This window comes from Sus scrofa, chromosome 7, assembly GCF_054392235.1.
Source record: "Sus scrofa isolate SSC_HxYL_T2T_F1_AM1 chromosome 7, Sscrofa_HxYL_maternal_Yorkshire_Landrace_v2.0, whole genome shotgun sequence".
Lineage (NCBI taxonomy): Eukaryota > Metazoa > Chordata > Mammalia > Artiodactyla > Suidae > Sus > Sus scrofa.
In genome coordinates, this window is record NC_139389.1 from 64,932,119 (window position 1) to 64,956,904 (window position 24,786).

At 43.9% G+C, this 24,786-nt stretch overlaps 1 protein-coding gene across 23 annotated transcripts in view; it reads left to right on the plus strand.

Moving 5' to 3' along the window:
- The window catches only part of TMEM266 (transmembrane protein 266), a 128,462-nt gene that overhangs the window by 31,718 nt on the left and 71,958 nt on the right, over nucleotides 1-24,786 (plus strand). For 13 of the 23 annotated variants that reach the window (XM_084968668.1, XM_084968663.1, XM_084968660.1 and 10 more), the window contains exons 2-3: nucleotides 20,775-20,905; nucleotides 23,805-23,993. Coding sequence is in view for 2 of the 23 variants with exons in the window: in XM_001928832.7 (XP_001928867.4) it covers nucleotides 20,868-20,905; nucleotides 23,805-23,993 (227 nt within the window). In the remaining 21 variants the exon portion in view is untranslated. The remainder of the gene's footprint in view (nucleotides 1-20,774; nucleotides 20,906-23,804; nucleotides 23,994-24,786) is intronic. The other 10 variants (XM_084968674.1, XM_084968675.1, XM_084968666.1 and 7 more) reach the window with 1 other exon arrangement.

The window sequence follows — 24,786 nt, forward strand, 5'->3', positions numbered from 1 at the left end:
TGGCCCACTTCAGGCCCAGCCAGTCAGCCTCCTTCTAGGGAACTCCTAGCAGCCTCCCTCCTGACAGGGTCATAGTAAAGGTCATAGACAGTAGAAGCTTCGAACTGAAAGGGAATTTAAACACTGTGTATCCCAGCACTGTTCAAATTTATGTCCGACAAGTCTCCTGGGAATCTTGATAAGATACAGATTTCTGATTCATTAGATCTGGACTGAGGTAAGAATCTGCATTCCTTTTTTTTTAACCTTTAAAAAAATTATAGTTGAGGTACAATGTTGTGCTAATTTCTACTGTACAGCAAAGTGACCCAGTCACATATATATATACACACACACATACTTTCATATCATCCCCCATCATTTTCTACCCCAAGAGACTGGACATAATTCTCTGTGCTAGACAGTAGGACCTCATTGCCCATCCATTCTAAATATAGTAGTTTTCATCTACCAACCCCAAGCTCCCAGTCCATCCTACTCCCTCCCCTCTCCCCCTTGGCAACCACAGTTTGTTCTCCCTGTCTGTGAGTCTGTTTCTGTTTGGTAGATAGGTTCATCTGTGCTATATTTTAGATTCCACATAAAAGTGATATCATATGGTATTTGTCTTTCTCTTTCTGACTTCACTTAGTATGAGAATCTCTAGTTGCATCCATGTTGCCGCAAATGGCATTATTTCATTCTTTTTATGGCTGAGTAATATTCCATTGTGCATATGTACCAAATCTTCTTAATCTATTCATCTGTTGATGGACATTTAGGTTGTTTCCATGTCTTGGCTGTTGTGAATAGTGCTGCAGTGAATATATGGGTGCATGTATCTTTTTGAATGAAAGTTTTATCCAGATATATGCCCAGGAGTGGGATTGCTGGATCATATGGTAGTTCTATATTTAGTTTTCTGAGGAACCTTCATTCTGTTTTCCATAGACGTTGTACCAATTTACATTCCCACCAACAGTATAGGAGGTTTCCCTTTTCTCCATACGCTCTTCAGCATTTCTTTGTAGACTTATTAATGATGGCCATTCTGATTGGTGTGAGGTGGTACCTCATTGTAGTTTTGAGAATCTGCATTTCTAATAAGCTCTCAAGTGATGCCAGTGCTACTACTAGTCCTGGAAAGCTAGGATTTTATTGAGAAAACTAGGGGTGTAGGGTTTAATTAAAACCATAGTACGGAGTTCCCTTCGCGGCGCAGTGGTTAACGAATCCGACTAGGAACCATGAGGTTTCGGGTTCGGTCCCTGCCCTTACTCAGTGGGTTAACGATCTGGCGTTGCCGTGAGCTGTGATGTAGGTTGCAGACACAGCTCGGATCTCGCATTGCTGTGGCTCTGGCGTAGGCCGGTGGCTACAGCTCTGATTCGACCCCTAGCCTGGGAACCTCCATATGTCGTGGGAGCGGCCCAAGAAATAGCAAAAAAACAAAAAAACAAAACAAACAAACAAACAAAAAGCTATAGTACAAGTCTCCTAATTTTTTTTCTTTCTTTTTCTTTCTTTCTTTTTTTTTTTTTTTTAATTCTTTTTACCTTTCCTAGAGCTGCTCTTGCAGCATATGGAGGTTCCTCAGGCTAGGGGTCTAATTGGAGCTGTAGCCACCAGCCTATGCCAGAGCCACAGCAACTCGGGATCCAAGCCGCGTCTGCGACTTACACCACAGCTCATGGTGACACCGGATCCTTAACCCACTGAGCAATGCCAGGGATCGAACCCTCAACCTTATGGTTCCTAGTCGGATTCGTTAACCACTGCTACACGACAGGAACTCCCAAGTCTCCTAATTTTTAACCATGCTCACTAACTGTATCTGCAGAATTCTTGAGCACTTATCACAGACTACTTAGGGTTAATATCCTTTTCTTCCAATGAAACTGTTGGAAGCAAGGATATATCTTCGTCTTATGTGTGTCTCATTTGGAGTCCCATCTGAGAGGCCACATGAGCTGTGAAACTGCTCATATCTGGACCAGGTAGGAGGGTCTTGATATCAGATGCTCCTGGGATCAGAGGCCCAGGGAGGCTGATCCCAAGTTGGAACTAGTAAGACCTCAGCAGGTACCAGACCTGAAGGGCAAGGTGAAGATGGAAGTGGGAAATGTGTAATGTGGGAATTAGCAGAGGTGCAGAGGGTTGTGTTTAGTCTTTCTGAACACAGTTCATGGATTGAGAGGGAAGGCTTTGGACAGCTCATGATGTGATGCCCAAGGCATGGGGCAGAGGCACTGTGGCTGTTTTGCAAGCAAAGACCCAAGCCCAGCACCACATTCTTCCAAGGATTGTAACGTTTGTTGAATAAATGCACAAATGAAGATCAAAAAAGACGCAGCAGCAATAATTAAACATATTAAGACTCCACATGCTTAGCAATGATTTACACTCTTCCTGGCCTACTTCAGAAGTGGCAATGGCAGGTTTTTTCTATTTGACTTAAAATTAATTTTTCTTTTGACCTCAGTGAATTGAGATCTGTTCAGGGCACACACAGGGCCAAGCCTAAGCCCATAAACCTGGACGGCCAAACAGAGCTGCCCAATAAATGCTTGAGGCCCAAGATGGCCCCAGTCTGTCTGTCTGCTGTGGTGTTTATGTTTCCAAAGGTAAAAAACAATATGTAATGAAGAAACAGGCCACACACGGGAAGGAAACGCTTGTAAAACACATAGCTAATAAAGGGCTTGTGTCCAAATTAGACAAGGAATTCTTAAAACTCAATAATTAGAAAATAAACAACCCAGTTGAAAAATGGGCAAAAGACCTAACAGCTACCTCACCAAAGCAGATATGCAGGTGTTAAATAAGCAGATGAAAAGATGTTGCACATCATATGTCATGAAAGAATTGCATGTTAAAACAACAAGGTACCACTGCACACCTCTTAGAATGATTTAAGTCCCAGAACACTGATAACAGCACAAGCTGGTGAGGATGTAGAGCACAAAGAACTCTCATCCATTGCTGGTGGGAATGCAACATGGTGCAGCCACTTTGGAAGATAGTTTGGCAGTTTCTTACAAAAATAAATGTACTCTTACCACATGATCCTGCAGTCACACTCCTAAGTGTGTACCCAAAGGAACTGAAAACTATGTTCACACAAAAACCTGCACACAGATGTTTGTAGCAGTGTTTTCATAATTGCCAAATACTGGAAGAAACCAAGATGTCCTTCAGTAGGTGAACAGATGAACGCTGTGGTATACTCAGACAATGGAACACAATCAGCAATAAAAAGACGTGAGCTATCAAGCCACGAAAAGACATGGAGGAACCTTAAAGGCATATTATTCATTGATAGGGTTGCACTGCAAAAGTTACCGTAGATTTCACCTCTGTGACTTTCTGGAAACGGTGAGACTATGGACACACTGGAAAGATCAGCGGTTGCCAGGTATTTGGGGACAGGGATTTTTAGGGCAGTGAGTCTGCTTTGTATGATGCTGTCATAGTGGACACGTGCCAGTGTGAATCTGTCGGAACCCAAGGAATGTCCTACACAAATATACGTGAACCATAACTTAAACTATGGACTTTAGTTGTTAACAGGGAAGTATCTATGTTGGTTCATCAGTTTTAACAAATATACCACACTAATGTAACATGTTAAAACAGGGGAAGCTACGGTAGGAGGCGGGGGGAGGGGCTATCACATGGGAATGTGCAATACTTTCCTTTTTTCATCTAAACTTTTAAAACTCCTCTAAAAAAATAAAGCTATTAATTTTTTAATGTGCTACTGAATTCCAAGAGGAGATCGGTAGCTGGGTAATTGCTCAGCCATGTTTCTTCTTAGGAACAAAGACAACCTTGCACATTCACTGCTGATGGCCCTTCCGCAAGCTGCCCCCAGCACAGCATTGACTTGCTGAGCACTGTTCTCAGATTTGGTGGGTTATCGAGGAGCACTTTTTCAATGCAGAAAGCACTCTCATTGGATCATCCAAGGGCCCTGTATTATTTTTTTCTGCCTTTAGAAAAGCCATCAAACTAAATCTGATGCATAGAAGTGTGCCTGAGAGATTTTTCTTTTAATTTGCTGACATGAAGCCTTACCTTAAGGAGCTTATAGTCTCGAGTAGGTGGTACAGGAGACCTAACCACTGTTACATGAGGTAGAAAAATGATTCACGCCCTAAGTGAGGTACCCCTGAAGTGGGCAGGAGAGAGGAGCTGTCTTCAGGTGGAGGTGGTGACAGGGTTATGGGAGGTTGGATGGGAGAGCAGTTATTATGGTTCAGGCTTATGGAATAGGGGGATTCATGTTCCACGCAGAGAGAATCCCGTAAGCGAGGCCGAGAGGTGGATTAATTGTGTGTGTATGTGTGTCTGCGCACTGGGATCAGTAGAGTCTGGACAAGGCAGCTGGAGCACCGTGCCTGAAGGATGAGAAATGGCTTAAAAGGTTGAGGCCAGATGGTGGCAGGCTCTGAATCACAGGCCAAGGAATTGACACCATGTTCAGTAAGCAGTGGGGACCGAGCAGACCACAGCTATGCTTCAGAGGAGTCAACTGGTGGCAGCACATAAGATGTGTCCCAGAAAAGAGGCCTGGAGGTGAGGCTACCTAGCTGGAGAGCACTTTGAGGAAGTATCGAGAACCCAGACACGAAGCCGTCTTTTCTGCCTCCGAATGCCCACAGCCCTTTACTTCTGTCTTTTTTACGCACATACCAATTTTTAGCTTACATATACTTTTTAGTCAAAACGTAGATTTAGTTTACTATTAAGGAAAACTAGACAATATGGAAACACATGAAGTAAGCAGGTCTCTGTAGTCCCATCACCTGGAGTTAACTACTGTTCACATTACGGATCTGTCCTTTCAGATGTATAAGTCACACTAGTTTGTTTTTTTGTTGTTTTCAGTGGTTTTTGGTTTTGCTTTCCCAGTTTTTAAAATTGTGGTAAAATACACATACCATGAAATGGTACCATTATTTTTTTGCTAATTGAAAACAATTTTTATTTTTTTAAATTATAGTTGATTTGCAGTGTTGTGCCAATTTCTGCGATACAGCAAAGTGACCCATACACACACACACATTCCCTTTCTTATTTTATCTTCCACCATGGTCTATGCCAAAGACACTGTGCTGTACAATAGGACTTCATTGCTTATCTGATCTAAATGTACAGTGGGATCTCATTGCTTATCCATTCTAAATGTAATAGTTTGCTTCTACTAACCTCAAACTGCCAGCCCATCCCACTCCCTCCCCCTCCCCTTCGGCAACCATGAGTCTGTTCTCTACGTCTGCGAGTCTGTTTCTGTTTTATAGATAGGTTCATTTGTGCCATATTTTAGATTCCACATATAAGTAGTATCATATGGTTTTTGTCTTTCTCTTTCTGACTTACTTCACTTAGTATGACAGAAATGTACCATTATTGACAACACATGTTGTGTAGCCATTACTCTTATTTAGTTCCAGGACATTTTCCTCACCCCAGAAAGAAACCTTGTAACCATTAAGCAGTCACTTCCTGTTCTTCTCTCTTCCCAGCTCCTGGCAACCACTCATCTGCTTTCTGTCTATAGAGATATATCTGTTCTGGATATTTCATGTAAATGAAAGCACACACTCTGTGGCCTTTTGTGACTGGCTTAGCAGAGACTTGTACAGTTCTTTCAAGGTTCATTGTATCTACATTATCCTTTCTTTTTAAACAAGAGATGCTCATGAACATGAAAGTACTGAGAAACAAGACCTCTGTTCAGGAATACCACTTCCCTACCTGTTAATGATTTTGGATAGAGTCATCTGGACCTTTTAGATGCATGGAGGTTGATAGAGACAACCAAATGATGTCATGTTCTGCTGCCTCTCCCTTCCCATCACCTGACGGGAATGTGGGAAGATGCCTTATCTTTTCTGGTCACTTTCAGGATTTAGGACAGCCTCACTGTCAGGTGTTAAAATAGCCCATGGAAATCAAAACTTCAATACAGTCCACACAGCCTGACCTGCAGATCAGCCCTTCTGCTCCTTCTCACCCCCTTTTCCCTCTCTTCACTCAGCCTGATCCAGGGATGCTTTTTCAAGCCCCTTAGAAACCCACCTCCTATGTTCTGACCATTCCAACCCCTCTGGGGCAGTAGGGGAGTTGCATGCAGTATTCCACTGGATACCCTGCCTGACTTTGGAGGGCTACCGTCAGTTCTTGCTTTTGGCACTATGCCCCTGGGACCCCTCTGGCATTCTTGGATGGAGACCTGTTAAGATGTCCACAGGAATCCATAGCTCTACAGGGCACTTTCCATATTTGTGATTATCTTGCATCCTTTCTGTGGCCTTTCTAGATTTGGGGAAATTCCCATTTTGAGACCCACTCCTCCCAATGCAAGGTGATGGCCTCCCTGGCAAGCCAGGATGCAGCTGTGTGACCTGTATCTGCCAGTCAGATGGAGCTGGGCCTAGGATTTGAAAGCTGAGAAGGAAAGGATGTTGGTGTGGTGGAGTAAATCAGCAATGCTTTTGTTAGAGCAGCACCAGGGTCTGGTCAGTGTCCTAACTATATGGTTTCTGTATCTGGCTCTCTGGCCCACCTGGGATTCAGTATCCTTTAAAAATACATACTCTGGGAGTTCCTGTCATGGCTCATCAGTAACAAATCCAACTAGTATCCACGAGGACTTGGGTTTGATCCCTGGTCTCGCTCCGTGGGTTAAGGATCTGGCATTGCCATGAGCTGTGGCGTAGGTTGCAGACACGTCTTGGATCCCCGTGTTGTTATGGCTGGGGTGTAGGCCAGCAGCTGCAGCTCCAATTTGACCCCTAGCCTGGGAACTTCCATGTATTGCAGGTGCGGCCTTAAAAAAAGTGAAAAAAAAAAAAAAAGAGCAAAAAGCAAACAAAACAAAAACATACTCTGCTTAAACTATGGAGTTTAATTTTCATTAAGAACGTTGACTGATGCCGCATCCTTGATTAGCCTGGTGGTTAAGGGCAGGTTGCTCCCACCACTGCTCTCTGTCCCCACCTGCCATCTCCCTTGCCCCCGCCTGCCTGGGAGTCTGGCATGGGTTTCTCTAGCCTTCTCTCCCATAAGCTGTGGGGAGTAGTAGTTACTGGACCAGCTTGACCATCTGTTAGTATGTTCCAAATAGATGGTCTGATATCTCTCTTTAGAAAATGTGAACACTTACCATCTTTGTCCTCAACTTGAGGGCATCTGCAAAACTCTAGGAGAATAGGAAAAGTCCCATTCCACACCCATTCCACATGTTTTCTCTCTATATTATGCAGGTGGGCTCATCATGTATTTTATAACCTACTTTTGAATTTAATGTTACATTTCAGACAATTCCATGTTAGTGGGAATGGTACACCTTTATCCATTTAAAAAAATATCAACCATATTAGTGAAAGCTATTTATAAACAATAAGAAGCACACATTTTAATTGCACATTTGGAGCCATCACCACATTCAAGATTTATGATATAGCCATTATTCCAAAAAGTTCCCTCCCAATCTGGAAAGTTCTTCCCAATCTTTAGCTCTATGGAATATTTTCAACTTCACCCTTTTCAATAGTAGGTATGCATATTCCATAATACAGAAATTAATTTATTTAACCAGTCTCCTATTGATAGACATTTACATTGCTCTCAATTTATTAGTTTATTGATTCTCTATCAACAGATATTTGTAGAGCATCTACTATATGCTAGGTGTGGTGCTCTTATAACAGTTCAACAAACTTGTATATGTGTGTTTATGTGTATATCCATTCTTCGTTTCCTTAAAATGTATCCCCTAACATTGGCATTGCTGGGTCAAAGAGTGTGCACATTAAAATAATGTTGATAAATATTGTCAAATTACCCTTCAGCCAATGTACAACAATGTATACTTCTATCAACAATGTGTGTGAATGGCCATTTTCCCACACCATCATCAGTACTAGTTATTATAAATATTCCCCAGTCTATCAGAAGAAAAAGTGTCTTGGATTTATGTGTCTTTGTTAACCAAGGAGGTGGGCCAACTTGGCATGACTATTATTTGGTTTGTAGAAAGCATGGCCCCAGGAGCTAGATTCCCTTGACCATTCAGAGTGAGTCTGTGGCCAGGCTCTCTCCACTGAACTGGAAGGACATCCTGACCTGTTGGAAGTGGGGCACAGGTCACCCTTTGGTTCCTGACAGCTCCCTACCTCTGCTTGAATTGCCACTTTGGAGAAAGCCCTTCAAGGATAGGGTTGGTCCTAGTCTCCCCTGTGATCAGACTTGCCCCTGCAGGTCCACCTGAGGAGGTCCACACACCATTCGTATTTCTAAGCTGGCAGACAGTGTGGGTAGAATATAGCAGGCTTAAATCAGAATATAGTTCCTGACCAGCTGGACAAAAATCATTATCAAAGGAGAAAAATTTCTCTTTGTCTCTCTCTCTCTCTCTCTCTCTCTTTTTTTTTTTTAGGGCCGCACCTGCCGTATATGGAAGTTCTGAGACTAGGGGTTGAATTGGAGCTGCAGCTGCTGGCTTATGCCACAGCCACAGCAACACCAAATCAGAGCCGCATCTTCCATCTACACCACAGCTCTCGGCAACGCTGGATCCTTAACCCACTGAGCGAGGCCAGGGATCGAACCTGTGTCCTCATGGATGCTAGTCAGATTTGTTTCCGCTGAGCCACAATGAGAACTCTCAAAGGAGAAAAATTTTAGCAAGACACTCTCTTGTTAACAAGTAGGTATGTCAATATATAAGTTAGTGCCCAAAATGTTACTGGAAACTGTTAGAAGGTGGCACCAGAGTTTCCTGTGGTCACCCCTCCGCTGTGATACTCTCCTGTCCTCATATCCAGGGAAGTCAGATCTTCTTCCATAGATCCCAGCTTCTAACTCCTGGGGGTGTATAGGAGACAGGCCCAGGGAAGAACCTAGGGACTGATTATGTGGTTGGCTTAGTTTAGGGGGTTAGGGTTTATGGCCCAAGGAAGAAAACAGGGTCCTCACGGGATTGATTGTTTCTGAAACAACTCAAATACTGTGAGAGTGTAGTTCCTAAGTCAATTAACTGTTTGGTTTTTGTTTTTTGTTTTTTGGGTTTTTTTTTTTTTTTTTTGGTAGCATAAGGGCATCTATTGCTATTTTTGGTTTCACCCTTGTCCTCCATTTTCACTCCAGTGCTCAATGGGGGAGAGGGTGTAATTAAGCAAGTATTTGGACTTATCTGGTCTACAGCCACCCTCACAGCTGGCAAATGATTAAGATTCTCCCTCAAAAAGGGAACTTTTGTACTTTGCTGTGAAGTGTGAATTGCTACAGCCCTTTGCAAAGCAATCCTTTTTTTCTGCATAGCAATCTTATTTTAACTATTAAAATTTAAGATATGTACTCTTTAGCCCAGTTATTTCACTCCTGGGAATTTAGCCACACAAATACAAATACCAATGCCTAATGAAATGTATATAAGGATGTTTCTTGTAATATTGTTCAAAACTGGCCAAAAATATATCTAAAACTGCCCCTCAACAGGGAAATGGTTAGATTATGGAGAATTCATACCATGGAATATAATGCAGCCATTAATAAAAGAATGAATTTGGGTTTTACTATCTGATTTGGAAGAGAGGGATTTCTATAAGATACTGTTGAATGGGAAAAGCAAAAAAACATGTAAGTATGAATAATATATTTTCATAAAACAAAACAATGAAATGTATATTTACATACAATTGTATAAACCCAAAGAAAAGTAAGGAAAAATATACACAAGTTTAACATTTGTGTGTGTGCATATGAATATTGCGAGAGGATGACAGTGAAGCAGGTAATGAAGCAAAAGAGAAAATGCAGGTGCTACTAAAGACATGAAATTTAGGATTAGCAATTTATATAAAGTTATATAAGTATGTGCATATGTGTGTGTGCGCGCGAATTAAGTTAGAAAAAGTATAAATCTTTATCTACTGACCAGAAAGGATGTCCGTTATATTGCTTAGTGATAAAAGAAAAGTATAGTGTTGACTTTATTTTGTTAAATACAAACCCACAAAGATTAACCTATGTATGTGGGTTAGTGCTTCCATACTTCTGAGCAAGGATTTCTACACCTGGGTATTAACATAAGACCTAAAGTGAGAGATGGAGGGTTAAAACGAAGGCTAGAGGGAGGTTTATCTTTTTAAAAATATACATATTTGGAGTCCCCATTGTGGCACAGTGGAAACGAATCTGATTGGCATCCACGAGGTTCGATTCCTGGCTTCACTCAGTGGGTCAGGGATCCAGCATTGCTGTGAGCTGTGGTGTAGGTCACAGACGCCGTTTGGATCTGATGTGGCTGTGGCTGCGGGGTAGGCTGGCAGCTGCAGCTCCAATTCAACCCCTAGCCTGGGAACTTCCATATGCTGTGGGTGTGGCCCTAAAAAGAAAATATTTTATTTTGTGTGTAACATGTAAACTTTGCATTAGTTTATGTGTTGCAGTGGCCATTTATCTGTAATGTATCAGTAATCTATTGCCACAAAATGCCACATAACAAACCACCTCCAGAAGTTCATGGGCTTAAAGAAACAAACCTTTCATCACAGATGACTGAAGGCAGAAGGGAATTGTGTCTGCCAGCTGCGAAAAGTTATTAGTTTCCTAATATTAATAAGGAAGTTTACAGCTTTCAAAACACTGCTTTGTAATGTTTCATTCTTCTCACCTCCTTGAATTTTAATTTCTTTCTCTGCATCTGTCTTTCTCACTATCCCATGAGTTTCTTGAGTGTGGAGATCATGTCTCATTTATCTCAATAACCTCAATATTTGGTATACTTCCTAGAACATAGCGGGTGCTAATAAATGACTAAAGAATGAATTTTTTTTTTCTTTTTTGCCATCCATGGCATACGGAGCTCCCGGACCAGAGATCAGATCTGAGCTGCAGCTGTGACCTTAACCTACTGTGCCAGGCCAGGATGGAACCTGCATCCCACCACTCCCAAGATGCTTCTGATCCCATTGCACCACAGCAGGAACTCCAAGAATGATTATATTTAAAAAAACAAGATTTTATTTAGCTCATGGTTCTGTCAGTCTGTGACTAAGCCTGGGCACAGCTGGGTGACCCTTCTGGTCTTGACTGAACTTACATGCCAAGGGGCAGCTGGCTGTTGGCTGGCCTTGGCTGGGGTGACTGGACATGCAGGCAGTCATGGAAATGAGTAAGAGAGAGGGTGAGTCCAGGCACACGAGTGCTTTTCATGTTTGCTGGTGTGATCATCAGGGTTCTACAGAGAAACAGAACCAATAAGATGGGGGGAGGGTGCATAAAGAGATTTACTATAGGGAATTCCCATCATGGCTCAGCGGTAATGAACCCAGCTAGTATGCATGAGGATGCAGTTTCAATCCCTGGCCTCGCTCAGTGGTTAAGGATCCGGTGTTGCCGTGAGCTGTGGTGTAGGACACAGACGCAGCTCGGATCTGGCATTACTGTGCCTGTGGTATAGGCTGGTGGCTGCAGCTCCAATTCAGCCCCCAGCCTAGGAACTTCTATATGCTGTGGGTGCAACCCTAAAAATACCAAAAAAACAAAAACAGAGAGAGAGAGATTATAAAGAACTTTATGATTTTAACTGTATTATAAAGAACAGTTAGTCTTAGTCTTTTATTCTCTCCAGGCCTTGAGCAGCTTGCATGAGGCCTCGACTAGGGAGGGGCAACCCACTTGACTCAGTCTACCAATTCAAATGTTAATCTCATCCAGAAATATGCTCCCATAAATGCTGTGTAACCAAATATCCCTTTATGTGTCAAGCTGACACACAAAACTAACCATGACAGTTTCCAGTCTACTTGGACATAGCAAGTCATATGGCCAAGCCCAGTGACAGGGGAGCGGGCAGCGAAACGTGATGTGACTGTCTTGGGCCCTTTGGGCTGCTGTGACAGGATACCATAGGCTGGGGGTGGGGTGGGGGCCTAAACCATACGCATTTCTTTCTCACAGTTCTGGAGGCTGGGAAGTCCAAGGTCAAGGTGCTGGCAGATCTGGTGAGGACTCCCCTCCTGGTTTGCAGCCAGCAGTCTTCTGGTTATATCTTCACGTGGCTAAGATGTCATCTCTCTTGAGTTTCTTCTTGTAAGGGTACTAATCCCATTCTCAAGGGCCCTTTCCCCATGACCTAGTTACCTTCCAAAGGCCTTACCTCCTAATACCATCACCCTGAGGATAAGGTTTTCAACATGTGAATCTTCAACATTTAGTCTGTGACAGTGACAAATGGGGCATTGATATAGGGAGCATGAGCATGAGAGTGAGGTCACTTTTGTATCCTACCATCTGTGGCATGAAAAGTTAAAGAAAAAGAACTCCCCCCCCCCCCCCATTTACCAAAGAATAGTCCCTTCCCTGGTGCCATGTGGAATTCAATGGCAATGTTAATTATATCTGGGTTCTTAACATGTTTTAGTTTCGGTCATGTACAGCCAAAGATTGCTTCAGAGATTTGCAAAGAGTGGTGTTTATATGTAAGATTTGCTTGACTGGGGCAGAGGCGGGGGGCAGAGTGAGGGGATGTTAGGGCAACAGGGCATCTACTACAGCCCTAGCTCATTATTGATGCTTCTACAAATCCTAGATATTCGAGTCCCCCAGAAGCTCTGCGGAATTCTGGAGGGAAAATGACATCAGGCTGGGGGCTCGGAGTACCTGTTGGGGGGCAGGGCAGGGCATGCTTTTCTGCCCAGGCCAGCCAGGAGCAAGGAGCCAAAGGATGCTTTGTCCCAATAGGGACGACTCAGGGAAGTGTTTGTAAGGGAAGATGTGTTGAGAAGAAAGGAAGGATTAGAATAATGGTCCTCTTGGTTTTCTTCCCAGAATACCTGAGTAATTTCACTAGTTTGGTGTGATCTTCTTGTCTTGTGTTTCCCCTGCTTTAGGAGACGGGTTATAGTTGAGGGGCTGCATTACTATGTGAGTGAAGAGAAGTGAATAATAGAAAGTAAGAAGGGTCCACAGGAGACTGTGCTGCAGCGAGCGGAAGAGCTGTTGTGGGCTCCCTGCCCGCTTATTCAGTGGCTAAGGATTATGCAGTAGGCTGGAGATTAGAGTGGGATGGAGTTCCCGTCGTGGCTCAGCGGAAACGAATCTGACTAGCATCCGTGAGGACACAGGTTCGATCCCTGGTCTCGCTCAGTGGGTTATGGATCCGGTGTTGCCATGAGCTGTGGTGTAGGTCACAGACGTGGCTTGGATCCGATATTGCTGTGGCTGTGGTGTATGCTAGTGGCTCCAATTTGACCCCTAGCCTGGGAACCTCCATATGCTGTGAGTAGGCCCTAAAGAAACTAAAAAAAAAAAAAGTGGGAGAATGCTCGGGGACATAATCGATTTCCTTCACTTTAGCTCCTTGTTACAGAGCACAGTATGAATGGGTCAGGGTAACAACAAGGATGACCCTGTGTTGTTATACAGAAGCCTTTCTCTTCTAGCTCGAGAAACCTAGCCTTCTCCTTCTGGGGTGTGGAACATCTTGTCTGTGAAAGGTGCCTATGCTCGGTGGCTTCTCCCTAGAAGCTGATTCTATAGTGAGCTTTATGATGTCAAAACTGAACCCAAGAGTTTCAGTCATGGCTCAGTGGAAGTAAATCTGCTTAGTATCCATGAGGATGCAGGTTTGATCCCTGGCCTCGATCGGTGGATTTAGGATCTGGCGTTGCCATGAGCTGTGGTGTAGTTTGCAGATGCAGCTTGGATCTGGCATTGCTGTGGCTGCGATGTAGGCCAGCAGCTACAGCTCCAATTTGACCCCTAGCCTGGGAACCTCCATATGCCATGGGTGTGGCCCTAAAAGACAAAAATCAAAAAAAAATCTGAACCCCACCTGCATGCAATGCTCTCTGAACAAAAGCGCCCTGAGGTTTGATAAGAGCACATCTTTAATATCTCTTGCCAGCCACTTACTTGCATTTGTCCAGTCTTGTTTGGAAATCCAGCTGAGCCTCAAAACCATCTCAGAAGTATCCAAACCTGGTCTGGCAGACAGTTATACTTACAGGAGCTCCTTTCTGCTTCTTGCTTGCTAAGAGAACTGAGGTTTGTTTATGGGAACAAGATGCCCAGCCCCAGAGGATGAATCAGGACTGGTCTAGGCTCTCACATCACTCCCTTGTCCAGCTGTGCATTTTCCCTAGTTCTTTTTCAGTGACCATGTGACCCAGCTCTGCCCAAGAGACATCAGATGTTGGCTAGAGGGCTTGGAAAGATAATGACTGCTGAATAAAAGATCAAAGCTTTGTGAGAAGAAAACCTATGATTCTTCTCATTTGAAAGCTAGTGTGAGGATGTGCAAGCTGGAGCTGCAGCAGCCATTCTGCAACCACAAGGCAACCAGTATGAGGATGAGGGAATGGAAAGATGCAAAGAGCTTGGGTCCTTGGTGATATCTTTGCGCCACTGCCTCCAGGCCTCTTGCTATGTAAGATAATTAAAATTCTTCATTGCCTAAGTCACTCTTAGATATTTTGTAACTTGCAAAAAAAAAAAAAAAAAGTATTCCTAAATGATATACCTGGTCATCTTTAATTTGGCCAGGGTAGGTTTTGCTGACAATTCCACCATACTAGCTTTGTATGCAGAATACATAAGGATAAAAATCCCTTCTTTATTATCTCAAGAAAACTTTCTGATTCAGAAGATTAGAGTGTAGTCTGTGGACCAGCAAATCATTATACCCTAGGATTTCTTCAAAATGTAATTTCTCAAGCTCCCCACCTCAGACATACTAAATTAGAAACTTGATGGTTGGCCGGCAATCTGTTTTCATAAACCTTTCATGTGATTCAGGTACAATGGAAAGTTTAAGAACCAATGCTATCGAGGGTCAAATGGAGTGGTTACATATCAGAAACACCTAGGGAACTTAAAAAAGATTCTCAAACTCCACCTGCAGAGTTCTGATTCAGCGTTTCTGCAGTGTAGTCTATGAAAATGTTTCCCAAAAGGCTTTCAGGTGATTCTGAGTATAACCAGGCTTGCTAACCAACGGAATGTGTCTGAAAGCAGGTCATGTATGTCAGGGGGGCTGTCACACAAGTAAGGGATGAGGAATAGACCAGGTCACCCCTGGGGACAGTGAGCGGAAGTATGGATTTTCTCACCTGCTAGGTGAAGGAACTGACTACTTGATCTTAGAAGCCCTTTTCAGCTCTAAGGTTCCTGGGATGCCAGCTTCAACTTTGCAGATCTGGCTAGAACCAGCAAACATGGTCTTGGTAAATTACATAGACAGACTTGTGAGCAACAAGTAGAAGAGACTGGAATTTTACTCAAGTTCAAAAAGCAGCCTAACTCCCCACCACAGCCAGACCAAATAAATCCAAAACAGCTTTTCTCTTCTACTTTTACTAAGTTTATGAGACAGCAGGTTTGCACTTCAGATGTTCATTTATAGAGTGCTAGACTACACCTGCTTCGTGCTAGGCTTGTGCTTTGGGCGCTATTTCATTTGAAAAATATTATTTTTTAAAAAACACTATCATAAGGGATTTTGCCGTCTATGTGCTACTTGTTAAGGGTCAAAACTTCTGAAGCAGCCTACTCACTGTCATTCAAATGTGACTTTACCCTCGCTCCTACCTCATCTCTGCCATGTTCTGGAGATGCTAATCATTTCTTCCACACACCTCCATCTCCTTCCAGGAAATTGCTGGCCCCCTTTCTGGGGAGCCTGCTCCCCTACTCAGCCCCTGCTGAGTGAGTAGTTAAAGTAGGGATACTGTAGAAAATAAATCAACAGCAACAAAAACAAAAAGACCTCATTGATCGACTTTAGAAGATAAGATTCCAATTTATTTTGAGAACCAATAAAAAAAGGGGGAAGTTAAACATTTGTCCTTCCTTTTCTATATGAACTATGCCTTAGGCAAATCAAATAGTTGATGAGGGGGAGTTTGTCTTCAGAAAAGCTGATAAATGAGGAAGGAAAGCGAAATCATAATTTGGCCCTTTTTTTCATTTTTATTATTATTAGAGTTGATTTACAGTGTTTCATCAAGTTCTGATGAAACAGAACTGATCAAGACACAATCACACACATTTCCCTGTGCTGTACAGTAAGGTCCCATTGCCCATCCACTCCAGATGTAACAGTTTGCATCCTCAGAAACCCCCAAAAGGCCCATCCCTCCACTCCCTCCCCTTTCCCCCCACCCTGGAACCCCAAGTCTGCCCTTCTTGGCCATGGTCTGTTTTTGTTTTTTGTTTGTTTGTTATTTTTAGATAGGATCATATTATGTTCCATATTTTACATTTCACAAATAAGTGATATCATATGGTATTTGTCTTTTTCTTTCTGGCTTACCTCACTTAGTATGAGAGTCTCTAGCTCCTTCCATGTTGCCGCGAATGGCATTATTTTGTCTTTTTTATGGCTGAGTAATGTTCCATTATAATATGGCCCTTTTGTAAGCCCTAATGGACCTAGGAAATGATTGTCAATGGTTGTTAATGGTTGTTTTTTAATCTTCTTAAAAAAGAAGATACCCTATGTCTCCAAATGGGAGTCATGATGCCACCTATAGTCTTGGGGGAAAAAAAAAAGAACCTGAATCTGATTAAAGTCTATAGACTAAAATTTACAAGAAATATAGAGGACAGAAGAACATGTTAAAGGCATACAATCTCTGTAATCCATACTGTGGGAAACTTCCTGAGATAAATGACCCAGTTTTTACAGTGAACTGCATGGAAAAAATGAGATGGAGGGGGAAACCTACAGATTAAATGAGATTTAAGAGTCATACTAACCAGTCTTAATGTGTGCACCTTGTTTGACTGCTGATTCAACACACCTTTTAAAAAATCACATGGAGGAGTTCCCGTCGTGGCTCAGTGGTTAACCAATCCGACTAGGAGCCATGAGGTTGTGGGTTCGATCCCTGGCCTTGCTCAGTGGGTTGAGGATCCGGCATTGCCATGAGCTGTGGTGTAGGTTGCAGATGTGGCTCGGATCCCGCGTTGCTGTGGCTCTGGCATAGCTCCAATTCGACCCCTAGCCTGGGAACCTCCATATGCCGTGGGAGCAGCCCAAGAAATGGCAAAAAGACAAAAAAAAAAAAACAACAAAATCACATGGAGTTCCTGTTGTGGCGTGGTGGAAACAAATTCGACTAGGAGCCATGATATTGCAGGTTCGATCCCTGGCCTCCCTCAGTGGATTAAGGATCTGGCGTTGCTGTGAGCTGTGGTGTAGGTCACAGACGTGGCTCAGATCTGGCATTGCTGTGGCTCTGACGTAGGCTGGAAACTATGATTCAACCCCTAGCCTGGGAACCTCCACGTGCTGTGGGTTCAGCCCTCAAAAGACAAAAGATAAATAAATAACTACAGAAAAAATGGGTAATGTGAACAATTCCTGGAATTTGATCATATTAAGAAAATATTGTTATATATACAATGGAATACTACTCAGCCATAAAAAGAACAAAATAATGCCATTTGCAGCAACATGGATGACACTAGAAATTATCACACTCAGTGAAGTCAGAGAAAGACAAAAACCATATGATATCACTTATACATGGAATCTAAAATATGGCACAAATGGACAGAAACAGACTCACAGACATAGAGAACAGACTTGTGGTTGTCAAGGGTGAGGGAAGGGGATGGAATGGACTGGGAATTTGGGGTTATTAGATGCAAACTATTACATTTAGAATGGATAAACAATGAGGTCCTATAATAAGCACAGGAAACTATATCCAGTCTCTTGGGATGGACTATGATGGAAGATAAGGGAATATATATATATATATATATATATATATATATATATATATATATATATGACTAGGTCACTTATCTTTCCTATGATGGAAGATAAGGGAATATATATATATATATATATATATGACTAGGTCACTTATCTTTCCTATGATGGAAGATAAGGGAATATATATATATATATATATATATATATATATGACTAGGTCACTTTACTGTACAGTAGAAATTGGTACAACACTGCAAATCAACTATACTTTAATAAAAATAAATGTTGATTTAGGGGTGAGGATAGTCCTGTGGTTTCATCTTTTCTAAGGAATCCTTATCCTCATTCTTCAACCTACACAGTGAAACATTTACAGATGAATGACATGACTTCCAAGATTTGTTTCAAAATAATTATGAAGGGTGGGGAATGGGCAGGATATAGAGAAACCAAGACTGTCCCTGGGCTGATGACTGTTGAAGCTGGGTGATGGGTAACTAGAAATTATACAGTTCTCAATTTTCCTTCCTAAAAAGTCAAATTGAAAAAAATTTAAATCCTTTTCATTTCTACTTTTTATGTGTGTTTTAGATTGGCCATCATATATTAATATAGTCGTTCATGTTTATTATTTACAAATACAGATTTATCAAGTTTTTCTTGTTCTTCACTACCAAGAGGATGCAAAAGTTGGAGTTTTGTATGTTTCAGCTTGCCCGCCTAGCTGGACTAGAAGGTCCATGGAAGCAAAGACCTTCCTAATATATTCTCCACAGAGCAAATATCTTGTATAGCACGTAAAGCGCTCATCTGGGAATACAACTTGTTAAAATACCATTCTGGGAGTTCTTGTTGTGGCTCAGTGGAAACAAATCTCACTAATATCCATGAGGACGCAGGTTCAATCCCTGGTCTCATTCATCCGGTTAAGAATCCAGCATTGCTGTGAGCTGTGGTGTAGGCTACAGACAAGGCTTGGATCTAGCATTGCTGTGGCTGTGGCGTAGGCCAGCTGCTACAGCTCCAATTCAACCCCTAGCCTGGGAACCTCCATATGCTGTAGGTGTGGCACTAAAAAGACAAAAATCAAACAAAACAAAAAAGCAAAAAAACCCCACCATTCTGGAAGGGCCTATTGCTCACCTGGTCTCCTTTTTGTGGATACTCCATCCAGACTTCATTGTTGGTCGAGGGTGGACAATCCACAGGACCAGTCCTACCACCTGGAGGAGTTGATTCACTTGAGGCTTTGTAGAGAGAGCAGACAAGACTGAGACTGACTAAAGCTATGTTATGGAATGGAGAACTTTTTGACTTCACTATACAATTAATACTATAGATACGGGAGAGCTCCGATTTTTATGTTTAGAGTCCCCCTTATGAAGGTATAAGGTAAGGTGAAACCCCCAGCAAGCGTGTCTATAAAATAATCTGTCCATCTTCTCCTTACTGTTGCCTGATTCTTGGTCCCATGGTTTTTTAGTTTGTTTTTTGCCCCCAGAAACATCAGGTGTGAAAACGGGGGTCTCCTGTAATAAAACCCTTCTGATTTTAGAAAGCTCTCCATCTCTCTCATTGCCAGTTGCTCAAAGTTTTAGACTTTCCCAAGATTTAACCTGAGCTCTCATTTTTCTTAATTACATAGTACTTAAAGGCAATTCCCTGCTTTTCAGATTTACCATCCGTCCCTTAATATTTCTCACACCCGGAGTATCTTTGCCTTTTGCATGAGGTAACAGCTGTATTCCTTTGACCCTTGAGAGCTGAGCTTCAGGATTGGGAGACCATGTTTATCATGGGTTGGTGTCTTAAAGGAAAAGCAGTTTGCAATTAGAATGCAACTTACAAAAGGACTGCCCCTTTGAGTAACCTCCCTTGTAACTTGTTCAAAATCATCCAAAATGTGGGTCTGTCTCCTTGATGTGTATATCCTGGCTTACTATTACTCTCTTCCAGAAGACTTCTAGGTGGTACTGTAGCATCTGTTTGTAGAAAAGTATATTCTATTTACCGAGTCCAGATTTTAAGAGGAAGCACTACACTCAGCCATCCAAATGCTTTCAAATGTGCTCACATTCAACAGACTGTGCAATTTAAATTTGTAAAATAATAACTGTGTTGATAAAAGCCAACACTACATGCCAGGCACTATTCTAAGTGTTTTACATGTATTAACTCATTTAGTTAGTTCTATTCTTATTCCCATTTTACAGGCAGGGAAACTTAGGACAGGGCTAGTGAGTGGGAGCTAGGCTCTGACTGCAGACAGCCTGACTCCAGGGTGTACAGCCTCTCTCCTGGACAGACCCAACTGGGAAGAGGAACAGTAGAGAGACAGAACTACCAGAAGGGAGGGAAATCTCAGGGGAAAGAAATTCGTGGGAAAATATTGGAGGGTTGTTTTTTTTTTGTTTGTTTTGTTTTTTTTGGCTTTTTTTTAGCGCTGCACCCACGGCATATGGAAGTTCCCTGGCTTTGGGGTCAAATCAGAGCTGTAGCTGTCCACCTACACCACAGCCACAGCAATGCCAGATCCAAGCAGTATCTGCAGCCTACACCACAGCTCACGGCAACGCCAGATCCTTAACCCACTGAGCGAGGCCAGGGATCGAACCTGCCATCCTCATGGATCCTAGTCACGTTCATTACCACTGAGCCACAGCAGGAACTCCCTCTTTTTTTTTTTTTAACTCTTGAGATATTTGAGACAAACCTGATTTTTGAGATTCCTAAAGCTGAAGTATGAAGTTACCCTGGTTTTTACTTGGCTGTTTAGTAGAAAGGGCTATGGTCCAGCCTGGCTCTCTGCCTTCTCTGCGTGACACAGAAAGGTCACCTTGTCACTCTGGGCCTACTTCTTCATCTCTAAAAAAGAGAAATTCTGCCTATTGTTATCTCCCTGGGCAATGGTAGGAACCTGTTCAATATCACTTTGAAGGAAAGTCTATTATATGGAAGAAAGTTCTAAAGGCTTTCATTTCTAGCTGAACTTAGGAGGACGTTGGTTTGGCATCTGAGTGTAATAAATTCCTACTATTCAATTCTTTGTTTTCAGGGCACCATATTTGTATGTCTTATAGAACCCCCCTTGGAAATGCTGACGTCAGGCTTTAAGACAGCTGAGCCCCACTAAACACCAAGAAAACCCATGGCCCTGGTTGCATCTTTCAACATGACCAATCCACAGTAAGTAGCATTGGGATCTGCTCTCTGTGGATACTGAATTGGTACCTCAGAATTGGGGGTACAGCCCATAGCTGCTTCCCCAGCCCTATAGAGATGGGCTCCAAGTGGTTTTATCCTTGAGCCTGATATTGAAACAACTTGTTAAACTCTGCCTTTTCTCTGAGTTGTCTTGCTAATGTCATCTCATTTTTCAGTTTGAAAAGGCAGAGGGATTCTGTAAGCCAAAACTAATTGGTTTCCAGTGGGATTGCTAATATCCCAGTGGCCAAAAGAAGTCTCATGATGGAACCTAGCATCACTGTGGGGAAATAGATTCTTCTTTTTGATGGGAAGCTGCAAAGTCACATGGCAAAGCGAGGGTGAAGAACGGAGCCGCCGATACATGTGGTCCACTCAAGTGCTCTCCATATCCACTATGGCTATAACCTTCACTGTCTGCAGAGGAGGCCTGGTCTCTTCCTGCTGGGATGGTCACATGACAAGAGATGGTGCCGGGCTACTCTGACCATTGGCCGGAGGGGACCCGAGGGGACCCAAGGGCAGGAAAGTCGGTAGGGGCTCATTCCAGGCTTCTCAGAGCCTCCTCCTGCTAGTTAGTCTCAGAAACTCACCCAGCCCTCTGTGATCATCCCATGGGAAAGCTCTATGTGTTTGGTCTGGCAGTCCATAGTTTCCACAAGAAGAGAACACACTCGACCCAGCATCTACTCTTTTGGAAACACCTGGAGGAGCCAGGATTCCCCCCGTGAACACCCACACTTTTATTTCAATTGTTGAGAAACACAGACGCTTCACATCCTGTGACTGGTTCTGTCTGAAGATCTTGAGTCATTCGGGAAATGTCACACTACGATGAATACTGTGATCTGCGCTTGACAGGCAGCGAAGAGCTAAGGTTTAAATAAGGCCGACAGAAGGGAACTGGGGCACTGGAAATTACTTGGTGAATTCAGGTAGCCTGTGGTGTTCAAAGAAAAAAGTCCCGTTTTCCCCTCAATTATCTGGATGATTCAAGCAGAAGAGAAGTAGGCAGCATTGGTTCTGTATTGCCTGAATAACTGCCATAATTTTCCCACTTTCAACAGGGGCTGGAAAAGAAACGTTTAGAATGTAGACCTGTCTGGCTGCATGTAGGAACTTATCACTCCAGGGCCCCTCCCACCCACCCCTCATCTCTCTGCCCCATGTCAGATCACAGAGAAGGAACAGAGCCCCTCTCTCCCTGCCTTATGCTTCAAGTGGAGAAACGAAGGTCCTGGAGGAGGACCAGAAGTCAGTGTTGGAGTCAGCACAGGAGCCTAAGAACAGTCTACAGCAGGCTGGGCTGCTACCTCAGCATTAAAACTGGCCTCATGGCTCCATGGTAACAAACCTATCTAGTATCCATGCAGATGCAGGCTCGACCCCTGGCCTCACTCAGTGGGTTAAGGATCTGGTTTTGCCAGTGTAGGTGGCAGACATGGCTCGGATCCTGCGTAGCTGTGGCTGTGGTGTAGCTCTGATTCGACTCCTAGCTTGGGAACTTCCATATACTGCATGTATGGGGAAAAAAAAAAAGCAACAACAATAACAAAAAACAAACAAAAAAAAATCCCCCCAAACCCAAAAAACTAGCCTTTCTGTGTTCCCTCTAATATTTTATGTTCACTCCTCTCCATTGATTTTGGCCATAAGCACAAGACCCAGCCCTTCACAACCTACTGGGGTCAGATAGGGTCCAGGACATGTTGGGGAGGCCAAAGATGTCACCCCAGGAAGTTAAAACGACCCGGCCCACCATCTCTTCACAGGGTCACTCTTGGTGGATAGTCCCTAGCTGTGAACACACTGCAGGATGTGTCATGTCCCCATTCCTGTCATTGTGATAGCCACAGATGCCTCCACAATTACCAGATACCCCTGGGGCATTGGGAGGTGATCCTGCCCCCCGGCCGAGGTGCCCTGTCACGCCAGTGGAGTTGTGGATTATTTGCAGGGCCCTGTGAGCCTGACAGTAGCCCAGGAGGAGACCCACAGCTCCTCAGAGGTTTGATCACATGACCCCCATTTCTTACTCTCACCCTTCAAAAGGGAGCCAAGGTAGGACCAATTCAAGCAGGGAGGGAGGGGCACCCAGGACAGCTGGTCCCTCCAGTCCTCATTGCCCCAGAGCTCCCTTGGTCCCTCCAGGTCTCCAAATTGGCTCCCCACATCCAGTTGTGAACAAATACCTCTCTTCTCTTTCGCGTAACTGATTATAGAAGAATTCCCACAGACCTTTACCAAGAAGCCCAGGAGAGAATTTAAAAGAATATATTATTCCAACATGGGACTTATAAGCTGAAAAGTCTAAGTCCTGGCTTTGCTGGTTGGCAGAGTTTCCACCTGGGTCTCTACCTTCCCCACCCCCACCCCCGATTTTTTTTTTTTTTTTCTCTTTTACCACCACACCTGCAGCATGTGGAAGTTCCCAGCCTAGAGGCCGAACTGCAGCTGAGGCCCACTGGATCTGAGCCGCGGCTGTGACCAACCACAGCAACATCCGATCCTGAACCCACTGATCGAGTCCAGGGTTTGAACCTGCATCCTCACAGAGACAATGTTGGGTCCTTAACCCACGGAGCTACCACAACAGGAACACCTCTTTATCTCCTTTTGATGAAAGACCCTGTCCTCAAAGCTTCTATCTTCAGATCCAAGCATGCTTCCACTTTTTCCCAGCTGGTGGAGGAGGTCGGGTGGGTCAGGCCTCAGTCCAGTCCCTGGAGTGCCCAGTGGGGGAGGATGGTGACCTCACGCCCCCAACCCCCATAGCAGAGCATCCTTCCTGGCATATTCTCTTCCGTTTCCTTGGGGCATTGGAAACATCACCTTGTTCCCGAGGAACGACTCTGTCCTGTTGTCTTCCCCCTCATCACAGGCCTGCCACAGAAGGAGGAATTTCCGAAGTTGAGATCATCTCCCAGCAAGTAGACGAAGAAACCAAGAGCATTGCTCCCGTGCAGCTGGTGAACTTTGCCTATCGGGACTTGCCCCTGGCTGCGGCTGACCTCTCCACGGCGGGCTCGCAGCTCCTGTCAAACCTAGACGAAGATTACCAAAGAGAAGGGTAGGTGTTGGGACTGCTGAGTGGCTAAGGAGTCTCTGGAATAACCCCCGGGTCTCCACGGGTACCTCCAGGAGGCAGCCCCGTGGTGAGAGATGCTAAATATGAGACCAGAAGTTCACAGCAGGTCACCCAGGCCCTTTTCCTCCTCAGACATGGCTTCCTCGGGAAGAGGCTGTGGGCACAGAACACACCTGTTGTCGCTAGACAACCTGTTAAATGACATTTGCTTGGAGCTCAGAGAATGATAACATTTGTTTAAAGACTGACACACTTTGTAATTGTCCACCCAACTCCCCGTCTGGACACTTGGGAATCAGGAGACCTGCAGAGAACTGGGGATTCACTCAAGAGTCTCAGAGCCCGTTAGGGATGGTGTAGACTGTACTTTCCCTTTATCGAGTCTGCTCCCACCAGGGACACGATTGGAAAGAAAGCATTCTGTGTGCAGTGACCTGCTAAAGACGGGAGGGGATTTAGCAGCAGTCGCCGGGAACTTTGCAGACATTGGCGACCCCCTTTCCAGTGAGGATGTGGAGGATATGCTGGCCCTTGATGCAGAGGAGTGGTCCCTCCCACTCCTGCTTAGCTGATCAATCAGCGTGGATGCCTTTGCTCTGCGATTAACATCTCATGAGCCTGGTGTACCTTACAAACATACTTTCTAAAGGCGAATTGTAAGAGTGTGGGAGCTGGAGCTCCCGCTGTGGTGGGATCAGCAGCGACTTGGGAGTGCTGGGACCGCAGGTTCGATCCCCAGCCTGGCACAGCTGGTTAAAGATCCGGCATTGCCACA